Source organism: Phalaenopsis equestris, unplaced genomic scaffold, assembly GCF_001263595.1.
Source record: "Phalaenopsis equestris unplaced genomic scaffold, ASM126359v1 Scaffold000586, whole genome shotgun sequence".
Classification (NCBI taxonomy): Eukaryota; Viridiplantae; Streptophyta; class Magnoliopsida; order Asparagales; family Orchidaceae; genus Phalaenopsis; species Phalaenopsis equestris.
In genome coordinates this window covers 149,539-174,720 of record NW_018165026.1, presented here as the reverse complement: position 1 = coordinate 174,720, position 25,182 = coordinate 149,539, and the positions used below count along the sequence as shown (strand labels likewise).

The 25,182-nt window shown below is 34.1% G+C and overlaps 1 protein-coding gene across 1 annotated transcript; it reads left to right on the top strand.

The window, feature by feature from the left end:
- The first annotated feature begins 2,783 nt into the window (after positions 1 to 2,783).
- LOC110029520 lies at positions 2,784 to 3,188 on the top strand. Its single transcript, XM_020731846.1, has one exon. The coding sequence runs from the start codon at positions 2,784 to 2,786 to the stop codon at positions 3,186 to 3,188; it is 405 nt and encodes a 134-aa protein (XP_020587505.1).
- Positions 3,189 to 25,182: the final 21,994 nt, after the last annotated feature.

The following is a 25,182-nucleotide window of genomic DNA, read 5'->3' as shown; positions in this document are numbered from 1 at the left end:
TTTATTATGTATATTATCTCTAACTTTTCTAATTTTTCAAAACTATTTAATTTACCTAAATTTAATCGTTACCTTCCCCGGTAACGGCGCCAAAAACTTGATCCCAATTTTTTATATGTAAGGATTTATGAAGTTGACACCACTACATCGCCATAAACTTGATCCTTGTATGAAAAGTAAGTTGTGTAAAATATATATAATTATAGACAATTAATAATTGGATTATACACAAGTATATGTATCGTTATTAAGTAATAAAGGACTTTATTTTTAAGCCCCAAATAAAGCCCCAAATATCGATCCCACCGGGAAGGTGTAAATTGGCAATGATAAGTTTTACTAAGAAATTCACAGACAAAAATAACAGAAAATCAAATAAAATCACTGTCACTAATTTTGAATGTTGAGATGTTATCAAAACTAAAGTACTTAACTATTACCAAAGCAGAAATGTAAAGTTTAAAAAGTAAATACTAATCAACTAACTTTATTTATGTAATGAAGATTTCTTATGTGAAAAAGCATCCTTCTCACTATAATGAGGTTCTGCTGACATAAGACGGTAAAATGAGATGAGATAAATGTTCATAAAATGTATTGTGCCAAATAGGAGAAATTTTAATTCTCTACCCTGAAACAGTGCATAGAAAATCATTGGCTAATCTCAGTGTTTAGTCCCTATAGAAATGCAGGAAGAAGATATCTCTCACTTTTCTCCTCTTACAGAAAGTTTCAAGAAAGTTTCAAACTAAATCTCACCACACAAACTCTAAACTATAAAAGAAAAATCACTAATGGACTCCAATATGATTAGGGAATGAAGATGAATTTTGAAGAATGGCAAAAATGGAGTGTGGTGGAACCTTTTGGAGTGAAAAGGAGTCCATTTCCTGATGAATTTTAGCCCAAAATAAAGCCTAAGGTTGGTTCTCCAAGAGGTGCCTCCAAAAATCTTCAAAAATCGTTCAAATACATTGAACCTTCTAGAAGCGGGAGCCGAAACAAGGGCTAGTTTGGTGCCATCGGTGCTGAGTAAAAATTTCAACTATTCTGTTGTTCTGTGTCGTCGGCGTTGCCTTTGTCGGGTCTGCGCTGAGTACTTCTTCAAAAATAACATTTTGACTCCAAATTCCATCTTTTTTGCTTCCTTTTTTCTTTAAGTCATAAAAATCAATTACCTGGAATAAAACATCAAAATACCTTCCATTAAGGTGCAATATCACCAAATATAAGTAAAAAATATGGGTCTAAAAATGTATTTATTTGTTGTGTATCAAAATACTACCCGACATGATGCCACTTGAATTAAAAATTTTCTTTTTTTGAATTTTTTATTATTCTGGGGTTATTTAATTGGTCGAACGTCTATGATTGGGTCCAAGATTTTATAATAAATTTACGTGAATAAAATGATTTTTTTTTTTAAATTGCTCATTTTATTTTTCTATTTTCTAAATCTAATTAAATTAAAAATAGTTGAATAAATAAAATTTTCAAATTTTCAAACTGTTGATGCTTCATTTTTGTTCTTGTTCATGATGGATGTTAGTGCACTGATGTTTTCTATCTTCTGCAGAAGAACTGTCGGAGCGTAAGCTGGTCTTTTCCTTTAGAGATGGCTTAAATCTCACACTGGATAAGGAAAGGGCTGCTTAGGATGGCGTCATAGACCTTGATTTCTACTTTGGTCAGGTTGATGTGAATTATGAAGGTCCCCTGATGGACATTGTTAGCCGACAGAAAAAAGAAGGATTATTGTCTCTACTAAAAATTGGAGCTGAAGATGATCTCTCGTGAAAGAGAAAGAAGATAAACACTCAACATTACTCGGTGGAAGGGACCAGTCGAACAATCCCTGATAACTGCACCGACGAGGAATTTAATAAGCACTAATGAGGATAAAGTGTCTGACGCACCAATTCAAAGAACGCGGTGTCGCAATGCTAACCGACGCAAGGTCAGAGCCTTCAAACAGGAAGAAAGAAGAAAGCAAAGAGAAGCAGCTGGATTACTTACCCCAATTCCTGAAGGAAGAATTTATGAACCACCTACAAAAGAAACCTCTTCTAGTCTACCAGATACAGAGGATGAGCTGGAGTCAGCCACAGAGCCAATGTAGATGGATGTACCCCATGAATACTATAGAGGCTGTCCGATGTGTAATGCAGAGCTTCCCACAGGAGCATCCATTGGACGAACATTTGTAGAATGCCCAGGGTGAAATATTTTACACTTAGACTGCTACAGTTCAATGTAAGAATCCACTCCGCCAGAGTGGAGGGTCACGAGGCAGCACATACAAACATTGAGTCATACATTCCACTACTACAGATACAGAGAATACACTAGTCGTTGAAGAGGTTGAAACAAGAAGACCGACAACACCCAGATAGTTTGATGTATTCCTACGGTTGAGATGCAAAGAATGTGCAGGGTCAAACAAAGAGAATTGGAATTATATGAGGAAGTTTGAGGTGAAATGGTCAATATATTGGAAGGCTTGGCACTATATACTAGAGTCTTCTCAGAGAGCGATGAGAAAAGGATTTTAGACTATGTGTTTAATCTGCAAACCAGAGGCCAAGCTAGTTTACTGAGGCCAAGAACATATTCAGAACCATGAAAATGGATGCACGGGAAAGGTAAGATAACCATTCAATGTGGTTGTTGCTACAATTTAGCTGAACACAGGCAAGGAAGCCCCCGTGGTATCTTAAGATATGATGAGGTGGATCTGATGTTTTATGTGATAAACAAAATGGTCAAAAGATTTATTTGATCCGATGGAGTATACTGCCACCAGACTGCATACCAAACAGTTGCATCATCAACACAATTGCATCATCAACATTTATGATGAGGGGAGCTGCATTCCTCCCCATATTGACCATCATGATTTTTTTGGACCCTTCTGCACAGTGTCTTTTTTCAGCAAAAGCAATATACTCTTTGGAAAAGAGATTGGCATTGTTAGCCCAGGGGAATTCAGAGGGTCAGTTGAGATTCCACTACCTCTAGGATCGGTTCTAGTATTAGATGGAAATGGTGTTGATTTAGCTAAAAATTGCATTCCAGGAGTGCGACATCCCCGAGTTTCCGTAACCTTCAGAGGAATGCGGGATGACAAGATACCACAAGGATTCCTATCAGATCCTGAGCTGGAGAAGTTGCAGCCATATGAGTTATGAGAGGGTTGCACCTCTAGGTACACGTGAAGAGAATTCTTATCCTGGAGCATGGCTTAGTAGGTTATCTCTATCAGGAGCTCACCACGTCAAAGACGATCAACAGGATACTTTTTGTGCCACATTTTGCACAGCAGACATGATATATGTACCAGATATTTTTAGTGCATGATATGTATTTAGTATTTGATGATTTAGACATATCCAACATGTTGTATTTTGATAATTCAGCATGTACTCAATTTGTAGCTTATTTTTGGGAGCAGATTAATGAAATTTCTTTCAAGTTTCAACTTTTTTCTCAAATTACAGTCTCTTGTGTGATTGATGAAAAGCCATACAAACAAAGAATGATACAACGAAAGCTCGATATTAAAACTTCAAAATCTTTTGAAAATTAACCAAAGCAAAAATATTTTGAAAATATATTTTGATAATTAAATATGATAAAAACAACAAGAAAAAAAAAATTTAATTTGTTGAGTTTATTTCTCTCGAGTTCTAGATTACTTACTCTTTGCTTGCGCAACGCGACTATCTGATCTTACACCAATCTCTTCACATTCCCACAAAATTACATGTTTTGCATAAAATCTCACAAAAAATCCCACAAATTTTTAGCAGATTTTCACATGCCATATATTTGTGAATTCAATATCACAAGCTCTATACACTATTTTCAAGTTACTCTTTGGGGTAGACACAGACATTCCATTCCCGTATGTACTTTTTGGGGTAGGCCCAGACTTCCTATTCACATGTGCACTTTTTGGGATAGGCATAGACGTCCTATTCTCAAATATTCCCTTTGGGATGGGCACAGACATTCCATTCCCATATGTACTTTTTGGGATAGGCCCAGATGTCCTATTCCCATGTGCACTTTCTGAGATAAGCATATATGTCTTATTCCCAAATATTCTCTTTGGGGTGGGCACAAATGTTCCATTCCCATGCATAGTTTTTGGAGTAGGCCTAGACGTCCTATTCCCATGAGCACTTTCTGAGATAGGCATAAACGTCCTATTCTCAGATATTTTCTTTGGAATGGGTACACATTCCATTCCCGTATGTACTTTTTGGGTAGGCCTAGATGTCCTATTTCCATGTATTTTTTTTGAGATAGGCATAGACGTCCTATTCTCGTATATTCTCTTTGGGGTGGACACAGGCATTCAATTCTCATATGTACTTTTTGGGATAGACATAGACGTTCCATTCCTATATACACTTTTCTGGATAGGCCCAGACGTCCTATTCTCATATACACTTTTTATGGTAGGCCCAGACGTCCTATTCCTATATATACTCTTTGGGGTAAGCCCGGATGTCCTATTCCCACATATACTCTTTGGGATAGGCCCAGACATCCTGTTCCCATATATTCTCTTTGGAGTAGGCTCAGACGTCCTATTCCCATATATACTCTTCGGGGTAGGTCTAGACGTCCTCTTCCCATATAAATTTTTTGGGGGTAGGCCCAAACGTCCTATTTCCATATATACTCCTTTGGGTTAGGCCCAGACGTCCTATTGCCATATACATTTTTTGAGGTAGGCCCAGACGTCCTATTCCCATATATACTCCTTTGGGGCAGGCTCAGATGTTCTATTCCCATACATATATACTCTTTGGGGTAGGCGCGGACATCCTAATCCCTTCTCTGTGCTTGTGTTTTCCGCTCAATTTGGTTCTCTCGCACATAATTCCACCATACTACAATTTCAAATCGAAACCCAAAACTCTTTTGACATATTCAATCTTCACTGGGACTTTAAACTTGATCGACGGTTGTCCCCAAAATCTTTTTTTTCTTTTCTCCAGAGAGAATCTTTTTTACTCCCCAGTGGAAACAATTCTCATTGAAGTTTACTCTTTATTCTAGGTCTATTGACTTAGAAATTTGTGTTGGTTTTGTTGATCTTGTCAGTGAACGCCAATACGCGTGGTGTGCTTGCCCATCACACCACACCTATTGGAGATGCATTTGTTGACCTCATTTTTGGTTGAGGTCTAGTTTTTCCTCTTTTAGTAGCCTAGAGTCTAGCCATAGGGCTTTCTTGTAGAATATTCCTAGAGGACTAGAAAATGAACCCTCACCAATAGAAATTCTAAACCCTTCTTTGCTCAACTTGAAGTTCCACATGTTGGTCCTAACCTCTAATACTTAGTAGGTGGGGTCAGTAGGGAGGAGCTCAAGGGGAGTCCCCCATAGAATGGTCAAACCTTAGGACTAACCGTGGGTGATCTGGTTTTGGTGGGGCTAACTTGCGCACACTACAGTCTCTCACACACCCTGAACTCTAGGACCCCTTAGTTTTGTCGCCTGACTCCTTTTGGGAGGCTCATATGGATGATCCTATACCCCTAGTCTTTGGCCAAGAGGGTTAGAACCAGCATATCGAGCATCCAAAATGAGTCCTCACATGGTTCCTATTGGTTTAATGTGGCTTCATGGCTTGTTGGCCCATTTTGGCCCAAAATAACCAAATTACCAAAAATTCTAAAATTATCCAAAATACCCAAATTTGTCCAAATATCATCTCAAACCCCTCACCACTACTTAAATTGACCAAAATTTACAAAATTTCCAAAATACCCCAAAAAAGTGTCAAATTTACCAAATTGCCCCCAGACCCAAAAATTCCAAAATAAACCCAAATATTCCCAATTTTAATTTTTTATCATCAATTTCACCAGATTTGGCCAATTTTATCCAATTTGACCAATTTTAAGATTTGGCCAATTTTATCCAATTTGACCAAAAGCCCTAATTTGCCCTTAAAGGCCCAAATGTCCCCAAATTAACCTCAATCTTGGCCCAATTGTCCCCAATTTTGCCCAATTTTAATTCCAAATCCAAATCCAATATCTCCAATCCTAATCTAAATAAAATCCAAACCCAATTTGATCTAATTTCAAGCTCAATTTCATTTAAATCAAAAAAGCCTAATTTTGAATATATGCCCAAATCCATCAAATTGGCCCACCAATTCAATTCAAAATCACTTGAATATTTTGTCAAATTCATTATAACATATTCCTACACCAAGCTCAACATTCAATTAGCCCAAATTTTGTCCCAAATACAATTTCAATTTCAAAAGCCCAAGCTCACTACACTTAATTCTTAATTCCAAAAGCCCAAGTCTGCCCAAGTCTAAAGCCCACATGATAATTTCATTTCTCCTCATCATTCATTCAATTAAAAACATTCCTAAGGTTTTAAATTCATATCAAAATTTTCCAAATCAAGCCTCATGCCAAACTCCACTGAAATATTTCAAAATTCCAAACACCTTCTCATGAAAGTTGACCAAGCCAAGGATAAGCCATGGAGCAACTTCCAAGCCATAGGCAAGCCATGAGAGCCATGCCACATCATGAAGCTATTATTGGAAAGAGGCTAAAACACTTTTAAATATCTTTAATATCCTCTTAACCTCTCCCATGAATCACTCTAACTCATGTTTAGCCAAATCTCTTTGGATAGAGACCTCACCATGATGATTAAGCTGAGCCACCTGATTCTCCTCAGCACCCAAACCAGCCTTGAGGGGTGAACCCAGCCCCAAACCATGATTTGACCCAAATTAACTCAAAATGGCCCTTTTCTCATACTATTTCAATCCCATACCATTATACGTGGACAACCCCAATTGACTTCACCAATACCAAGCCTTGACCTCCCTGAGTGGGATAGTGACCCCTCCTTGGCCGGTCAACCACCTTGGTGGCCGGAAAACATAATTTTAAAAGCACCACCTAGGCCAAAACTCAAAATTAAACCTATCCAAGTTGGATCATCCCAATTGGATTTTTGCACATTGTTAACATCCACATAAGCAACTTAGTACACCCAACAATTGCCCCAGGTAGCCTCTCCAAGCCCCTTTATTTAAACCCCATCCTATGGCCAAAGGGGGAGAGCTTGAAATTCCTTGGGGAGACTCTGCCAAATTGCTTGCAAAGCTTCTTTGAGACCACTTGAGCTTAACCAACCCATCCTTAGCCACCCAAATCCACTGTTAGAGCTCAATTTTTTAGCCCAATTCCTAGGCCGAAACAGGACACTCCTCAAACCTCCAATAAATTCAAATTAATTGCACCCATACCAGCCCAACAACAAGAGAAGATGATCCCCCACAAAAGCCCCATCACCATAGCACCCTAAGGTGGACTTTGATCAACCCCCTAATTTGGCCTTGGTCGAAATCATATCTAGGCAATTCACCATGACTTGAGGCTCCATCCCTAGGCTCTGGGGGCCCCTCCCCTAGGCTCTTGGGACCCCCACAAAGCTTCCACAAGCACCCAATTGAGGATTCCCCTCTTGGACCAAGGTATTGAAAGTTAACCATAAACTGAGCTTCATTTAATTCTCCATGTGCGTAGAGTTCATTTAAGTGTCGATCAATTGTATAGATGTGTTCTCCCAGTCAAGACGAGCAATTTAAAAAAAACGCACTTGATTTGGTAAAGAATAGAGTGAGATATCAGCGTTTGAAAATGGACGGTTCTCAGGTTGGCTTCATTGGGGACGATGACCACACGCTGTCTGATCTTCCGTGTATCGCTTGGACGGTCCTGATCGCGCCGAATGGAGCCACGGTACGAAAAGGGCTGCATGACACGGATGGTGGCGCCCAATCCAAAGGCAACATGCATCTCTTCTACACGTAAGTGGACGACGCGAATAAGTAGAAATATTTTCTAATTTAATTAAATAGCCATAACTTCAATAATCCTTAACTTTGTGTAGAAAAATCATAAAAATAAAATAAAATAAACTTGTTGATTAGTGAAAAGAGGAGAACAATGTGGAAACATTTTCAAGTTTATTTGATGCATGTATTATTTTTAATTAATTAAATAGTGTTTTTCTTTTTTTGATTCTTCATTTGCATAGATATTTCACCATGATTTGATATTTAGGGCTTTGATTCTACATGTTATTAGGATTCTTTTCATGATTTTTCCAAGGTCATAAAAGATCTCTATGCATAGATATCTAATTTTCAAGTTAATGGTCCCTATTTTGGTTTAAAATTTATAATAATTAAAATACTCATAAGAAATACAAAAATTATTTTGGTACGTTCACTGTGATTAGAGGACCCTAGGAAAAATGTAAAGTTGATTTAACTCATTAAAAATAGTCCTAACTATCACCAAACCTAAAAAATAAAATAAAATAAATTGTAGTAATTATGAATGTAAATGGTATAAAAACTATTCCACACTATAATTTAATATCATGGGAGCTCCTCATTAAAATGTCAAGTTAATTGGAGTTAATTTGGTCACTTTAATATATTAATCAAGTGAAATGGTATTTTGGCATTAAAATAATTGTAATTATTAAAATATAATTCAAAAATTTACCAAACTTGGTTTTTAGAGCTCCTTATAACCAGAGGAACCTAAGAAAAATGAAATTAAAAAAAAAAATAAATACTTCATTTTTGAGCTAATTTTAAGCCTTTAAATAATTAAAAAATTAATTAAAAATCAAAAAATTGTAAAAACACACTAAAATGCCACATTTGGCATCCTAATCACTTGGAACCAATTAAAATATTTTTTTTTATTTTCTAAGTCAAGATATTCATTTTAAAAGGCTTAAAAATGGATTTTCCCTAATTTTTCACTAAAATAATTCTAATAATTAAAATATAAAACACAAAAATATGAAATTTATTTCCTTAGGTTTCCTAGACTTAGAGGGATTTAATAAAAATATAAAACCTAATTTTACTTCTAAATGTTATTTTATATTTAATTAATACTAAAAAAACAAATAATTTTAGTAATTAAATTAAATTTCTAAAAATCATAAAAGTTGGTCAAATTGGTCCTCTGACCTAGGTAAACCCCTAATAATTTTGATAAAGACATATGTCTTATTTTGGTTTAGTTATTAAATTTTCATTGAAAATCCCTATTTTGCATTAAAAATAATTATAAAAAATTAAATAAAGTTAGAAAAATCACATTTTCTTCTATGATGTTTTAATTAACCCATGATTGAGGTAACATAAAATTTTCAATTCATTTGAGTTTTATTTAATGAATTATGGGGTATTAAGGCCTTAGGGGCAAAATGGTAATTTTGGAATTTAAGGTTTAATTAATATTTAGGCTTAACCGAATTACTAAATGGGCAACAAATGATATTAATTGATATGTTTTGATGATTGGAATATATAAGGAGTAAGTGGTAGAAACTAATTAAATTTTGGTCTCATAAAGGATAAATTTATAATTTTTAAAATTAGTGAAATTTGGAAGAATAATTAAATCGGAAGATATAAACTGAGGGGTTTGATTTTAGAAGATTATAACTCACTGATTTTAACCCACAACTAATAGTTTTTGAGATAATTTATAATTCATGATAAGGATTAAGAATATAAATATTAAAAATCTTTTTTTGCAAATCTACCCATTAAACCTTAAGGGCTTAGTAGTCTAGGCTTAATCAAAATTTTGTATAATGAGGTTTTAGAAAATAAATTATAATTAATTTAAAATTTTTCAAAACACTACAACCATTTTCAAAATCAAATTAATTAAATTACTTAATTAAATCAAGTTTCCCCCAAAGAGTCTTTACCTATATAGCTCATAAATGAGATATCAAGTGATGATTACCCCATTTAAAAGATAATCAAAACATCATGATTCACTGAGCATAAGGGTATTAATTGGATGAACTATATAGTAAACATAATAAGACCAAAACAAACTCAAGATAATTCTAAGGACTATGAAATGTCTAGGGTATTACTCGAAACTTCTCCATAATCCTTTGGAAACCTTGTAGGACATCTGGACTTTTTATGATTTGCTTAATGGAATCATCCTTAAAATTTAAACCCATTAAGCTATGACATAGGATCTGGTAGATGCACCTTAAATTTATATTTTCTACTTTCCTTATAAGCATACTTTAACTCCTGCAAAATTATATATACATATATGTGCTTTGCAAGTACTGAATTTTCAGGTGGAGGAAAGAGAAGACTCACCATGTACACTTATATAGTTTGCAGTGCTTTCTTTTCTCTTACTTTCTACACTGTACTTTTATGCTTACGAACTTGCATGCTAAACAACGCATGCTAAACAAGCATGCTAAACAACGATGCCACCCTGCATGAAAATCAAAACTGCTAGGATAGCCACAAAACTAAAACCAAAACCAAATTAAAATTGACCAAGTTAAAATTCACTGCAACAACATTAAACATATAAGACAACTCAAAATTTAATCACAAACAACAATTGCAACAAAATTAAGATGTCTCTATCAGATAATCGAGAATTCCACAAAGGAGGTAACCTACAGTTGCTAACGAGACTTCCCACGGTCTAGATGAAAGTACTGAATTCATTAAGTTGAGTTTAGTAAATTCATTTGGACTAAGTCAATCCAATAGAAAATAGTGGTACTGGAACGATGGAACCGTAGGATCCTAACCGGTGTCGCTCTAATCAACTTTAATATGCCCCATAACATTTAAAGAACTACAACCATAGGGACATCTTATTTGACATCATAACTTGACACACTAGAAAACTTAAACTCATCACGACAAGGAGCTCGGAGCTAACATTGTGGGCAGCACGGTCATCTTCAATAGCAAGAGGAACTACAACAACAAATCCTTCTTTAGAATTAAACAACAAAGTCATATGACTTTGAGGTTGTTTACTTATGCGACGTAAATCCTCACATTTTCTTTAGGCCTTTGTACAGCTCTGTTATACAGTATAAGCCCTAACTCGTCTTAAGATTTTGAGGTTGTCGTCTGTTACGACCTAAATTCTCATATCTTCCATGCTATTTGCATGATCGTCGTGTGATTGTTTCACACGAATGTAAACCCTAACTAATTAAATTAGCAGGATGAAATGTTCAAATAATTTTGTCTAAAATGAAGCCAAATAATAGGATAACTTGGGAAGTCACTGAGGTTCTCCCCTGGATCTATGACATCCCCCTTTCACACCTCTTTGTCTGATTTTTTTTGAAAAGTCTTATCCTGTTGAACTCCTTGAAGATAATATTCCCTGATTTTTATCGAGGGTTTTCCTAGGTGACTCCGGTTATCTAAGATGTAATTAACTATAGAGGCTTGCCCTTATAGGAAGCTTTTCTGAACTCATCTTAAAATAAAGCCTCTTTAATTCTTCATATTAAATAGAGGAAATTGTTGGCAAATAAAATGTTTTAGCAAACCAAATGAATGTAATATATTTTGTAGTTTATTTGATCGAGTCTCATCCTCAAGTCTTGTGTTTATCCTTCGGGATAGATATAGGGTTTGAGGAATAGTGTTCTTTCATTTAAATTGTGAAAGGTATGGGGTCAGTTTGATTTCATATTTTTCCAAAACTTATATATATATATATATATGTAAATTAAAATGTCCTTTTGAAGCGGGCAATGGGATTTCGATCTTGGTGACCGACAGCTTCCGACGGGAAACTCCTTAACCAAAATAGTGCCGACATTCTCCTAATCCCAATCTTTAAAATATTGATAATTGCATAAGCTTAATGCTTGCACCTAAATCACATAAAGCTTTCTCATAAAATTTGTCTCCTATTGCACATGGAATAGTAAAGCTACCAGGATCTTTATGTTTTTCATGATGCTTTTCTGAATTATAGAACTGCACTCCTCACTAAGTGGAATAGTATCATTATCTTCAAACTTCCTTTTTCTATTGATAATATCCTTCATAAAATTTACACAGCTTGACATTTTTATAAGACCTTAGTACTTGGAATATTAGTTGTAAGCTTCTTAAAAATTTCCATTAATTTTGAAAATTACTTATCTAACTTTTGTTGATGAAGCCTCTGAGGAAATGGAGGTGGTGGTCTTTCCAAATCAATTTTTAGAGGAGAAATAGGTATTTCAGAATCTTTAGGAGCATCATCCTTTGATTCTTCAATTTCTTCTCTCTCTACTTCAGTTTCTTTTTGAACCCTACCTTCCAACTCTCTTCCACTTCTAAGTTAAACAGCTTTTAATTGCTTTTTATTCTGGTCTTTCAAATTTACTTTAGTATTACTAGGAAGTGTTCCTTGGGGTCTATTACTTAATGAATTTGTAATATGTTCAAATTGATTCTCAATCTTTCTAATTGTAACTTTTTAACTGTGTAACTAATTTCCCCTTTGTAACACCACTTCTTCTATAGATAACTTCTTCTCTTTAAATTATGGATTACTGCTGAAAACTGGAGGATAGGAAGATCTATTGATGAGGAAGATTTTGATTTGGGAAATGTTAATGGCAAAGAGGTGGGAATATTTTCTTAGTTGTCCCCCCATTGCTGGTTACTACCACATGAAATATTATTTCAGTTAAATTTAGGATGGTTCTTCCAACCTGGGTTATAATAATTTGAATATGGGTTATTTGGCTTATTATTTATGAAATTCAAAGTTTTTAATGATGCTTGAGAATCTTCCAGTTGGCCTAATGAATTTCTTTAATCATAGAAATTGGTTGAGAAATATTCATTCAAAATTGGTTTAACTTACTTGAAATTGCAGCAACTTGATTTGCTAACATAGTAAATGCATCTAATTCATGAATATTGGTTTTTTTTAAGATTTACACTCTCAGAAGGCCATTAAAAATTATTAGTAGCAATATTAAAAATTATTAGTAGCAAGTAGCAATTTCTTCAATTAAATCATAAGTGTCATGAAATGGTTTTGACATCAATGAAACACCAGCAGTGGCATCGATAATAGATTTAGGGTAGCATGGTGTGGACACTTTTAAGGAGATTTTTAAATTGTTTCCATGCTTCATAAATACATTCCCCCTCAAATTGATTAAAAGATGTAATAACATTTCTAAGCTTCACATTTTTTTATGAAGCTTCACATAGCTTCACATTTTTTTATGGTGGAAAATATTTAAAAAGGAATTTTTGTGCTAAATCACCCCAAGTTCTGATAGATCCCGGTGCTAATGAATGCAACCACATCTTAGCTTTATCATTCAGTGAGAAAGGAAATAATATAAGTCTTATGAAATCATTTAATACGTCATCATATTTAAATATAGCACAGAATTCTAGAAAATTAGCAAGTTGTAAATTTGGATCTTCAGTTGGTGATCCCCCAAACTTATTATTTGATACCATTTGGATAAAAATAGGTTTAAGCTCAAATAAATTAACCACCACAGTAGGTTTATGAATACTATAATGAAGTTCATCTACCGTAGGGTTGGCATAATCTCTTAATGGTTTAAATTCTTCATGAATTTCAGCATTTTGATTATTTCGATCTGCCATTTTGGTAATATTTTTAGATTTTTCAAATTTTTTTAACTTTTTGCTTTTCCTGATTTTCTTAACAGTTCTTTCTAATTCAGAATCGTAGGGCACTAGTCCTTTAGAACCTGAACTACACTTACACTAACAATAAAACAAAACACACTAAAATACTTTATAAATAAAATACTATAATAAGATAGTCCTACAATAACTCTTAAAGTTTAGATAAAAAATTTTAAAATAGGACTTTGCTTTCAATCATTCCCCAATAACTGCGCCAAAAACATGATCTCGACTGTTTATATGCAACAGTATAATAATGTATTTGATTATATTTTTCATTTATCTTTCCTTACTTTACAATAGTACCAAAAACTCAATCCTGGAGAAAATAAGAACATAAATTTTAAACTTGATATATATATTGGGATTCTACTCAAGTATACGTATCGTTATCAAGTAATATAGAATTTTTTGATTAAGCCCCAAATATCAAACCCATAAGGATTGTTCACAGTATGTGATAATTAAGGTAACCAAACTTTCTACTTTAAAAATACAAATACTTAAACAATATTTTTTATCAAAGGAATGAAATTTGAACTCTTTTTGGTATTTTTAATGTTGGAAATAAAAACTTACTAAAGATAACTAAAGTTTATGTAAAATAAAGCAATGAATACGAAATATCTTTCTCCTTATTATGAATCAGTAATTAGTATAGGAATTCTGTTGTGAAAGTATTCAAATTGTGTTTTGCCAAATAGGAGCAATGTTATTCTTTACTCTTACTAGAAATGCTATAAAGAACATTGGCTAATTTAAATTTTGAATAGTTTTGAAAACTGGTTAGGCAAGGAAGATACTAGCTCACACTCTAGAGTTCCCTCATTTCCCTCCACCTGAGGTCTAACATCTCGTATCAAAATCTAAAATAATAAACCAAAGTGGGGGCTTTAGTCTGTCACTCTAAAGTCCTCTAACTCTACACCCTTCAAAGATTATATCCTTATTTCTTTGCACTCAATCATATGAACTACATTCTCTTTCATACAATCTCATGTGATTCTTTCCAATTGTTGACTGAAATAATACCATCCCAGTTCTTGTATGTTCTCACAACAAATTTTAACATCCAGATGGACCAGATCAAGTAATTGAAGTGCCTGAAATTAAATAATCACAACTTATTCCAACATTAAGGATTAATGCTCTCCACAACATCCATCCAACACTTTAATTACTTATCATTTTAATGACAAAGATAAAGAAAACTACTCAAAATCCATGGAGAAAATAAAACCACACTTTAGTTTAAAAGTAGAAATCATTGTCAAACCAATAAGAAGTCTCAATTAAAATTAAAATTAGTTTAAAACAAACATAAAAACTTATCTCAAATCCTCCACAAATTTTTGAAGTTCATTTGAATCTCTTCTCTCTTACAACACTCTTAACTCTCAAATTAAAACTACAAACAAAAGGAAAATAAATTTTTGGTGCCTGAAATTTTCTTCAAAAGCTACTCCATAAACTTCTTTAAGAATCTTTCAGAAGTTCTTAAGATTTTTGATTCCTTCTTTTATAATTTTCTAAGAGGTGCATTGGTATCTCTTCAAAATGTGTGCTGATTTGATGTATTTACCAAGGGATGCCTCATTTCACAAGTTCTTTAAATAAATTTTGATCCTTGGTGGTTAAAACCACTCATTTTAGCCAATAGGTGCTTCAAATGTCTCTTCAAAATTTTTCAAAATAAATTAACCAGTCAAGTAACTGTCACTGACGCTTAAGCGCGGGGCCTCTGGCGTTTAGGCATGGCCTTGTTTCACCGGCGCGTAAGCGTCGAATCTGGCACTTAGGTGCCAAAATACTTTTGCACTATTTTTACATTTTTGCTTCAAATTTGATCATTTTTCACTTCTTTTAGCATTATTCATATTTTTACTTGTACTTAAAAGAAAAACACACAAATACCTTCCATGAAAGCATAATATCTCAAAAACAGGTATAAAAATGTGTCTAAAAATACTATGTATTTTAGGTGTATCCGCTACGATGATCTTGAGAGAAGGTAGTTGCACTTCTAAGGGAAGCACTGCCTCAAACCCATACATGAGCACATATGACGTAGACTAAGTTGGAGTTCTGACAAACAACTACTCTGCCATGCTCTTTTGTTGTCGTGTAATGTATTCTTGAAAATTTGCATAAGGGTCTTGTTGATAGCTTATGTTGAACCAGTCACTCTCAAATTGTAAATGCTAGAGTATCTCCAATATATCCTGTGTCATCTAACAAAATTAATGATCTTCATATTTTTCAAAGCTTGGTCATGGTCTGAGATGATTCTACACAGGATGTCAAAACGGTACACATTTTGAGTTTTAAAGAACTAAAGAACATGATGTGCCTTGACCTTGACTTCCCTTAATGACACTACTTCTGCCCATTTTGAAAATTATTTTGTGGCTTCAAGAATGAATTTGTTTCCCTTTGAAGAAAGAAGGTCCATAGAACTCACTATATATGTGCCCGAACATTCGACCGGACATGACGTGATTGTCAGGTGTAACACATTTGGAGATTGATGTAAGATCACACCTTGTACCTGACACTGGTAAAAGTTCCTGGTAGTCTGCACGCAGTCGATCATCATTGTTGGTCAGTTGTACCCCATGACCAAAAACCCTAATTTTCTAGGATATTAGCATTATTTTAATTAGACAAATCATAAATATTAAACTTAAAATAAAAAAATAATATGTTTTGTTTGGTGGGTTTACTGCAGTCAGAGGCCTTGAAGAAAAATAAAAATCAAGTTTAAAAAATTTAAAATCGTATTTTCTTATTTAAAATTAATAAAAATACCAAAAAAATTAGAAAAAAATAAAGTAATTCAAAAAATAACTAAAATGGCCCAAATTGAAGGTAATTATCTTAGGAGGCCTTTGTAAAAAATTAGAAGTTATAAAAATTACTTTGACTTTAAAAATATATTTTCCAAGTAAATAGAAATTTTAGATTCAAATAATTATAAAAAAATAAAATAAAAATAAAAAAATATTTAAAAATGGTGTTAGAGTGTTCCTTGAGACCAGAGGAACCTAAGAAAAATAAAATTGAAGTTAAAACAAGAAGTTTACTTTTAGGCATTTTCTTACATTTAAAATAATTAAAAATATAAAAAACCACCAAATTATGAAAATATTTCAAATCATCATGAATATTATCCCAACTATATAGAACAACTAAAAATGTGTTTGAAAAATTTTTAAAGTATAAAAATATACTTTTAGCACTTAAAATGTATTTTTAATATTTGTGAATAAAATAATTATAAAAAAATCAAATAAAAATCATAAAAATACAAAATAAATTTCTTTGAAGTTAGAGAAATTTATAAAAAAATATAAAAATAATTTTTTGAAATAAAATATATTTTCTATTTATCTACCCATTAAAATCAATTAATTATTTTAAAAATTAAACTGTAATTCAAAAATTCACAAAAATCATTCAAAGTGGTCCCAATGTTCAACGTTGGGAAATGTAAAGCGTCTCAATGCTCAACGTAGAGAAATGTAGTTTTATGGAGCTTCGTTTGCACAAAAAGACAAGGATTCACGGACAATCATACCCGACAAAGCAGGATCAGTCTAGTCTTCATTATGCTAGATTGAGGAATGATAAGATACTCTTATCACTTAATAGATTCATGTATAAACAATGAAGTAGAATATGAGGCTCTAATCATAAGACTAGAGCTGGCAATCTCAATGGAAATTTCTGACATCGACATCTACGGTGTCTCACAACTCATTATCTAGCAAGTTGATGGATAATACATGATTCTGAAGCTGAAGTTGGAACAATACTTCATTATGGAATGAATATTTTGGAGAAAATCCCCAACATAACGATAAACCAAATAACGAGAAGGGATAATGCTCATGTAGACGCTTTAGCCAAGCTCGCTAAAGAGTTAGCATGTCCACTAGAAGATTCAATTGATATCACGATACAAGGGCGATCCTAAAGGAACTTGGAAAATATTCGTGCCACCTATTCATCAAAAATATGAAGACTATGAAATTGCAAAAGGACAAGTCAATAGCTCATTAGATCAAGAAGAGAGTGTTGTCGTATGCCTTAGTGGTCAACTTCTTATACAAATGATCATTTAATCAGATGTGGTTGAGATGTTTAAGCATGTTAGAAGCACGAAAGATCGTCAAGGAAACACATGCAGGGCTATGTGGTGCTCACCAGCTAGATATAAAAATGAAGATGAATATTAATAAAATAGGCTACTACTAGCTGACAATGATCACCAACTACATGGAAATTGCCAGAAGCTATCATCAGTGCTAGATACACAGAGTGGTCTTACATCAACCTTCAAATGTGCTACACCCGACAGCAGAATCATGTTCATTCGAGTATTGCGGCACATACCTATTGGGTCCCATAAACCATCCATCATCAAAAGGGCACAAATATATTCTCGCTACAATAGACTACTTCTCAAAATAGGCAAAAGAAGTACTAATAAGAGATGTTACAATGCATCATGTTTTTCAAATCTTTATGACTCACATTTTGTACCATTGTAGCGTTCCACACAAGATTATCTTAGACAACAGTTCAACCTTCAATAGCATAAAGATTAGCAATTTTGTCAAGTGGCCAAGGATAGATAGTAGATACTCTACCATCTAATATCCTAGAGCAAACAGATTGGCGGAGGCTTTCAACAAGACTCTTGTGTAGATTCTGAAGAATACATTAGATGATAATAAAAGAGGATGGCACAAGCAATTGTTAGAAGCCCTGTGGGCGTACCAGTTGACTGTCAGAACTCCAACCCAGGCTTCATCATATGCACTTGTGTGTGGGTCCAAAGCCATACTTTCTTTAGAAGTGCAGTTACCATCTCTCATAATTATAGTAGCCAACAAAATCACGTTAGAAGAAAATGCGAGTCTCTAAATGGAAGAGTTAAAATCCCTCGAAGAAGAACGATTGTCACCGTAGCAAAATTTGGAACTCTACAAGGCCATAATAATGCAATCCCATGATAAAATGGTCCGCCAAAGGACATTCAAAGTTGGTGACTTAGTCCACGTTCACAGGAGACCTATTCTTGTACACCTCAAGATAGGAGGAAAGTTTGAGCCAATTTGGGAGGGATTATATGTGGTCGAAAAGGTCTACTCCAAAGAATCCTACCAACTGGTAGATGGTCAGGGTGAAAGACCTATGCTTTTGATTAATTAAAGATACTTGAGAAGTATTATGCGTCGTGACATTTTGAGAGACCCAATTGTGAGTCCTGAGATATGGCAATGTAGTAATTGTTAGTGACTGGGTTAAAGAAAAGAAAGTTGTAATAAAAATAAATGAAATGAAATGGATTTTCATAAATATTAACTTACTTTTTTATTCAAATTTCAAATGTTATGAAATTAAGTAAAATAGAACATGTGTAATAAAATTCACATAATTAATAATAACTAGCTATTGTTCATGTTCATTTGAATTTCGGCATGCTGACATTTCTCCTGTCTTTTGCAAGGAAAATGTCAAGCAAGAGCCTAATTTTCTCTTTCAAGCACGACATAAATCTAACACTAGATAAGGAGAAGGTGGCACAGGGAGCCATCATTTACTTTGACTTAGACTTTGTGTAAGTCAATCTGGAATATGAAGGCCCTTGTAAATGTGGTTAGCTCAAAAGAAGTGGAAGGTATAAAGCTGTTACTTTGATTTTAAAGCAAGAAAGAAGAGGTATCAGAAAAAAAGAAAAAGTTAGAAGAAAGCAAAGATGAAGTCCTACCCAGGGAAGCTCCCAACATACAATCCATGGTTTTGACGACATAGGGAGAACTCATTAATTCTCCAATGGAAAGAGCTGTAGTGAGTCCATTAAGAAGGGTGTCATTGACTCACACCTAGCACAAAAATTTGAATCGTCACAAGAACAGAATGCTCAATCTTCTAGAGAGAAAGTGAGCTAGGGAAGCAGTTTCAGAGTGTGTTTCAGCCACTCGAGATGAAGAAGAAATTCCCCAATAGTTAGTGGAGGATGTTCTTCTCTAGTATACAGACGGATGGGTTGATACAAAGCCAGTTATGGAGCCTACTGTACCAGAGCACACACTGATCAACCCTTAAAAGACATATATGGAATGTGAAGCTACCTAGGAAGAGTGTGGCATTGTCCTAGTGATACAAAGAAGTGTAGAGCATCCAGATGTAGATCTATAAATTTGACATTTTGTCCAACCAATGAAATTGCACATCATTTCTGAAGATGAATTGGAGGGATTTCAATGAGTCTAAAGACAATTTTGAGCATTTTGAAAGAATACAAGGAAAATACTTCAACATCTTAGAAGGATTAGAATTTCACACAAATGTATTCTCCAAGAATAAATAGAGGAAGACATTAGATTGTTTATTTGATCTAAGGGATAGAGGAAGAGCAGGTCTATTGAGAAAATGGACTAACACAAAGCCCCAAAAATGGATGAGGGGCAAGGGCATGATCACGATTCAGTGCGGATGTTGTTACAACTTTGCTACTGCCAGTGAAGGGAACCCTTTGAGCATGATTAGGTATGATGAAATAGTCCGAGTAACACGAATTATAAGAAGGATGATGGAGAGGATGGTGGAGTGGCATGTTTGACCAGCTAACTGCATACCAAATAGTTGCAAAACTAACATTTATGAAGAAGGGGACTGCAAATCGCCTCACATGGACCACCATGACTTCTTAAGGTCATGCAGCATAGTTTCTTTCATAAGTTAATCCAACATAATGTTTGGGACCAGTTGAGATCCCTTTGCATGTTGGATCAGTGTTGTTTCTTAAAGGGAATGAGGCACATTTGCCAAAACACTATATCCCTGGAGTAATAAGGAGAAGAGTTTCAGTAACATTTAGAAAGATTGATGATAGTAAAGCATTGTTTAAATACTAGCCTGACCATGAACTTGAAGGGTTTTAGCCCTTGGAGTTTTGAGACAAGCACTCCTCTAAGCATATGTAAGGGGACTTTTATTCTGAAACATACCTTAAGAGGGAGGGTTAGTCTCTACATAGCTCCAGACAGCTAGTAGGATGGATATGTGATTGAAGTCTATGGCTTTATTTTGATCGAGATCATGTTATGATTAGATTGTATCACGATGTAACAGATTTTGAAGATTAATAAAGTTTCCTTTTATTGCCACAAGTTGTGATTGATTTAAAGTTTTTGAACTAAATGTTGATTCAGTTTTGTAATGAACAATGAATAAAACAAAGTGTATAACAAAAAATCACTAAGACAAGAAGGTTTAAGCAAACTGAAAAAATAATGAAAAAAGGAGAGAAAAGAAAGACAAATAACTAAAATTAAAAATCAAATTAAGTCAAGTGAAATTAAAGTAACATAAATTCAAAATCAGAATTCCAAACTTCAACTCCGACCTAGCGTGGTTGAGTCTCCATGATCTAGTGCTATCATCACTTCTCTCAACATAAAATTTCTTTTCACAGAAACTTTGAGTCCTTCTTTAAAGAAAGAGACTAGCGGGTTCTACACTCTTTTTTTCTCCTTTGAAAATCCCATAAATCCCACCACATTCATAACCTTAAAAAATCTTCACAAGTTTCCACAATTTCCACACATCCTCTCAAATTATAGAGGTTAAAGATTTACATCAGATTCTATGTTGTTTTAGGATCTCCTACCGTCACAACCTTTAAAATCAAATTTTAGATATTGAGGATTCTACATTTGATTCTATGTTGATTTAGGATCTTCTCCTATTATAAACTTTAAAATCAAATTCTAGAGGTTGAGGATTCTACATATCATTCTACATTTCATTAGGATATCCTTTTATCACAACCTTTCAAATCAAATTCTAGAGGTTGAGGATTTTACATCTGATTCCACGTTTCTTTAAGATCTGCTCCTATCACAACCTTTCAAATCAAATTCTATAGGTTGAGGAATCTACATTTGATTCCACGTTGCTTTAGGATGGCCTCATATCGCAACCTTTCAAATCAAATTCTAGAAGTTACAGATTTTACATCTGACTTCACATTGCTTTAGGATCTCCTCCTATCAAAACCTTTTAAATAAAATTCTAGAGGTTGAGGATTCTACTTTCAATTCCGTGCCGCTTTAGTATCACATCTTATCGCAACCTTCCCAATAAAATTCTAGAGGTTGAAGGTTGTCGGCACTATTTTGGGTCATGGAGTTGCCCCTTAGAAGCTGTCGGTCATCAAAATTGTTTAAATGAAGGAGTGTTATACCTCAAACCCTATATTGATCCCGAGAGATAAACACAAAACATGAGGGTGAGGCTCGATCAAATAAACTAAGAAATATATGACATCCATTTAATTTGAGAAACCATTTTTATTTTTTAACAAGTTCCCCTATTTATTATGAAGAATTAAAAAGGGTTTATATTAAGCTGGGTTCAGAAAAGCTTCCTATAAGGGCAAGCCCCTATAGTTAATTACATCTTAGATAACCGAAGTTACCTAAGAAAACTCTCGATAAAAATCAGGAAATATTATCTTCAAAGAGGTCAAAGGATTGGACATCGGAAGAAGGAGTGTGAAAGGGGAATGGCTCAAATTGGAACACTTATTATAGAATCCAAAGGAGGAAGAACCAAGGGATTTCCTAGATCCTGAGGAGAGCTTCGGTAACTTCCCAATTTATTTTATTGTTTGGCTTCAATTTTGAGGAGAAATTATTTAATGTTTCATCCTACCAATTTTATTAATTTAGGGCTTACATTTGTGTGAAATAATCACACAAACTGCCTGGAAGATATGAGGGTTTAGGTTGTGATTAACGACAACCTTAGAATCATAAGCCGAGTTAGGGCTTATATTGTGTAGCAAGGCTATACAAAAGCCTAAAGATAGGTTGAGGATTTATGTTCCATAAGCAAACAACCTCAAGATCCTATGGCATGTTGTTTAATTCTAAGGAAAGATATGTTGTTGTAGATCCTTTTATCGTTGAAGATGGTCGTGCTATCAACAATGTCAGCTCCAAGCTCCTCGTCGTGCCAAGTTTAAGTTTTTAAATGGGTCAGGTTATAATGTTAAATCAAATTTCCCTATGATTATGGTTCTTTAAATGTTATGAGGCATATTAAAGTTGATTAGAGCGACACTGGTCAGGATCCTACGGTTCCCTCATTCTGGTACCACTATTTTCTATCGGATTCACTTAGTCCAAATGAATTTACTAAACTCAACTTAATGAGTTCCATACTTTCATTTAAACCGTGGGAAGTCTCGTTAGCAATCGTAAGTTAGCTCATCCGAGGGATTCCCGATCATCCGATAGAGACGTCTTAATATAGTTGCAGTTGTTATTTTGTGATGTTTGTGATTAAATTTTGAGTTGTCATATATTTTTAATATTGTGGCAGTGAATTTTATCTTGGTTGATTTAAATTTTGGTTTTAGTTATGATGAACATACAAGTTTATGGGTTTTCATGTAGTGTGACATCGTTGTTTAACATGCAAACTTGAGACAAGAAGTACAGAAAGGTAAATGCAATAATTTAAGAGCATACTTATCCCCTTCTCGGGCATTCCCGCTGAAAGATTTTAATGGATGATTTGCTAGAATAAAACATAACAAGTTCAACTTGTCTGTTGAAATATCTAAGAGATTCAAAAGTGTTTGGAGGATGAGCCCAAACCGCTTTAGAAATCCCTTGAAACATTCTGAGTCCACTTTAAACTTATCAAATTATTCTATTAATCATCTCAAGATCGAATTAAAACTTAATTACCTCAAGAATAAGAAAATCAAATAGTCATTTAACATTTCATTTTGATAGTTATGTGAGTGGATGCCCCAAAGGGCAAATTCAAGGTTATTAAGGACTTTAATACCTCAAATTAAATTAGGGGCTAAAATGTTTGAAAATATTTATTAATTAGCTATGTTCATCTTTTATAATCCTGATTAAGACAATTTTACATATCAAACCTAATTCATCATTAGGCCTCTTTTTAACTTCAATTTTCAAAGTGATTTAAAACAATTCAAATGTTGAATTAGAACTTCCATCAAAATCAGATTTAGCATTTGATCACCAACTAATAGGCTTTAAATGAGCGAGTTATTATCTTCATAATTCGAGCCCAATACTTTAGGATCTTCTAATTGAATTGACCTCCAAATTATGATAATTAATAGAATTAGAATTTTATTTTTGTCATGAGACCGGTGGCAAGTTGGTTTCTACATTTTAACCCATATATTTCAATCATCCAAAAAGTCCATTATAATCAATATTTTTACCATTGTTTCCCTTTGGTTACTCCTAAAATTTAATTAAGGTATTAAAATTCCAAAATTGCCATTTTGCCCCTAGGGCTTCCCTCACTCCATAACTTATTAAATGAAACTCAAGTGACTCATAGAAACAAGTTCAAAAAAAACCACAAGTAAACACTTGGGAAAATCTTGAAGGAAATAACAAGCTAACAATAAAAAAACTGAAGTGGACTATAAGCATTCAGGTTCGGGTGGGCACAGAAACTTTATATATACATATACTCAAGGGACTTCGAAGCCTACTATCGATCACCCATATGTATAGAGCCCGACATTCAACTAAAAGGGTGTCTTACTATACCAATTTAAGAGGGTAATCCTTAGCCCGGTACTGGTGATTGACAAGTGGACAATCAAACTTTTATTTAAAATTTATATTTTGGCATGCATATATATTTCAGGCATACAAGAGAAAGTAATATCATTTTTATAGTTAAAATACCTTTGCAAATGTAGTATTTGCTCTTATCGTATCTGTTCTTATTAGTTTTGTAGAGATATGATTATCCACGAGTCAATCACACCATCGGGCGTGGGATTGCCATCAACCTAAGAGGGAAAGGGTGTCCTGCTAGTCTCATGTCGATGAATAATATTATCATCCTACGGTTCACTGGGCCCGATGTTGTAGGATGGAACATTATTTTTCTCTACCACAAGCGTGCCTTTGTCAACATCGCCCTTACCCTAAAATGAACCGTCCAACTTATAGCCTTGCTTGATGGTTCACATATAGAAAAAGGCTACAATTGTGTGCTTATGCTTCGTACATAAGTGTATAAATTCAACCAAGAAGAAGAAAAGAAGAAGAAAAGAAGAAAAATAGGGTGAGAGAGAGGAGAGAACAATCCACCTGAAAGAGCGAAGAGGTAAAAGGTGAATTGACAAAGGGTATCATTTTCTCCAATTTCACAAACGGATCAACCCAAGAAGGGTATCTTTCCCAAATTGTATTCCAAGCAAGTCGAAACTTCAAGGAAATCAAACCCATGAAATGACTATAAATATAGCCCACAAATGTAGCCCAAAGCCCTTGATTTCGTAGCTAAAAGGCTACAAAATAATCTTAAAAAGAGTGGTCCAAGTATCACCAGTTAAAGCTAGCTAATGTAGCCTCAAATGCATAATTTGGAGACCTCCGAGCCACTTCCAAACTTTTCCCAAATATCACAAGGGATTCCTCTCCTCTTTTCTTTCTCTTCTTTTCATTTTTTTTTTATTTATTGCAACCAACTAAGTTCGCAAAATTGGGCCTCGTAACGTTTCCAAACGCATGACAAATTATTCCTCAAAATGGACATTC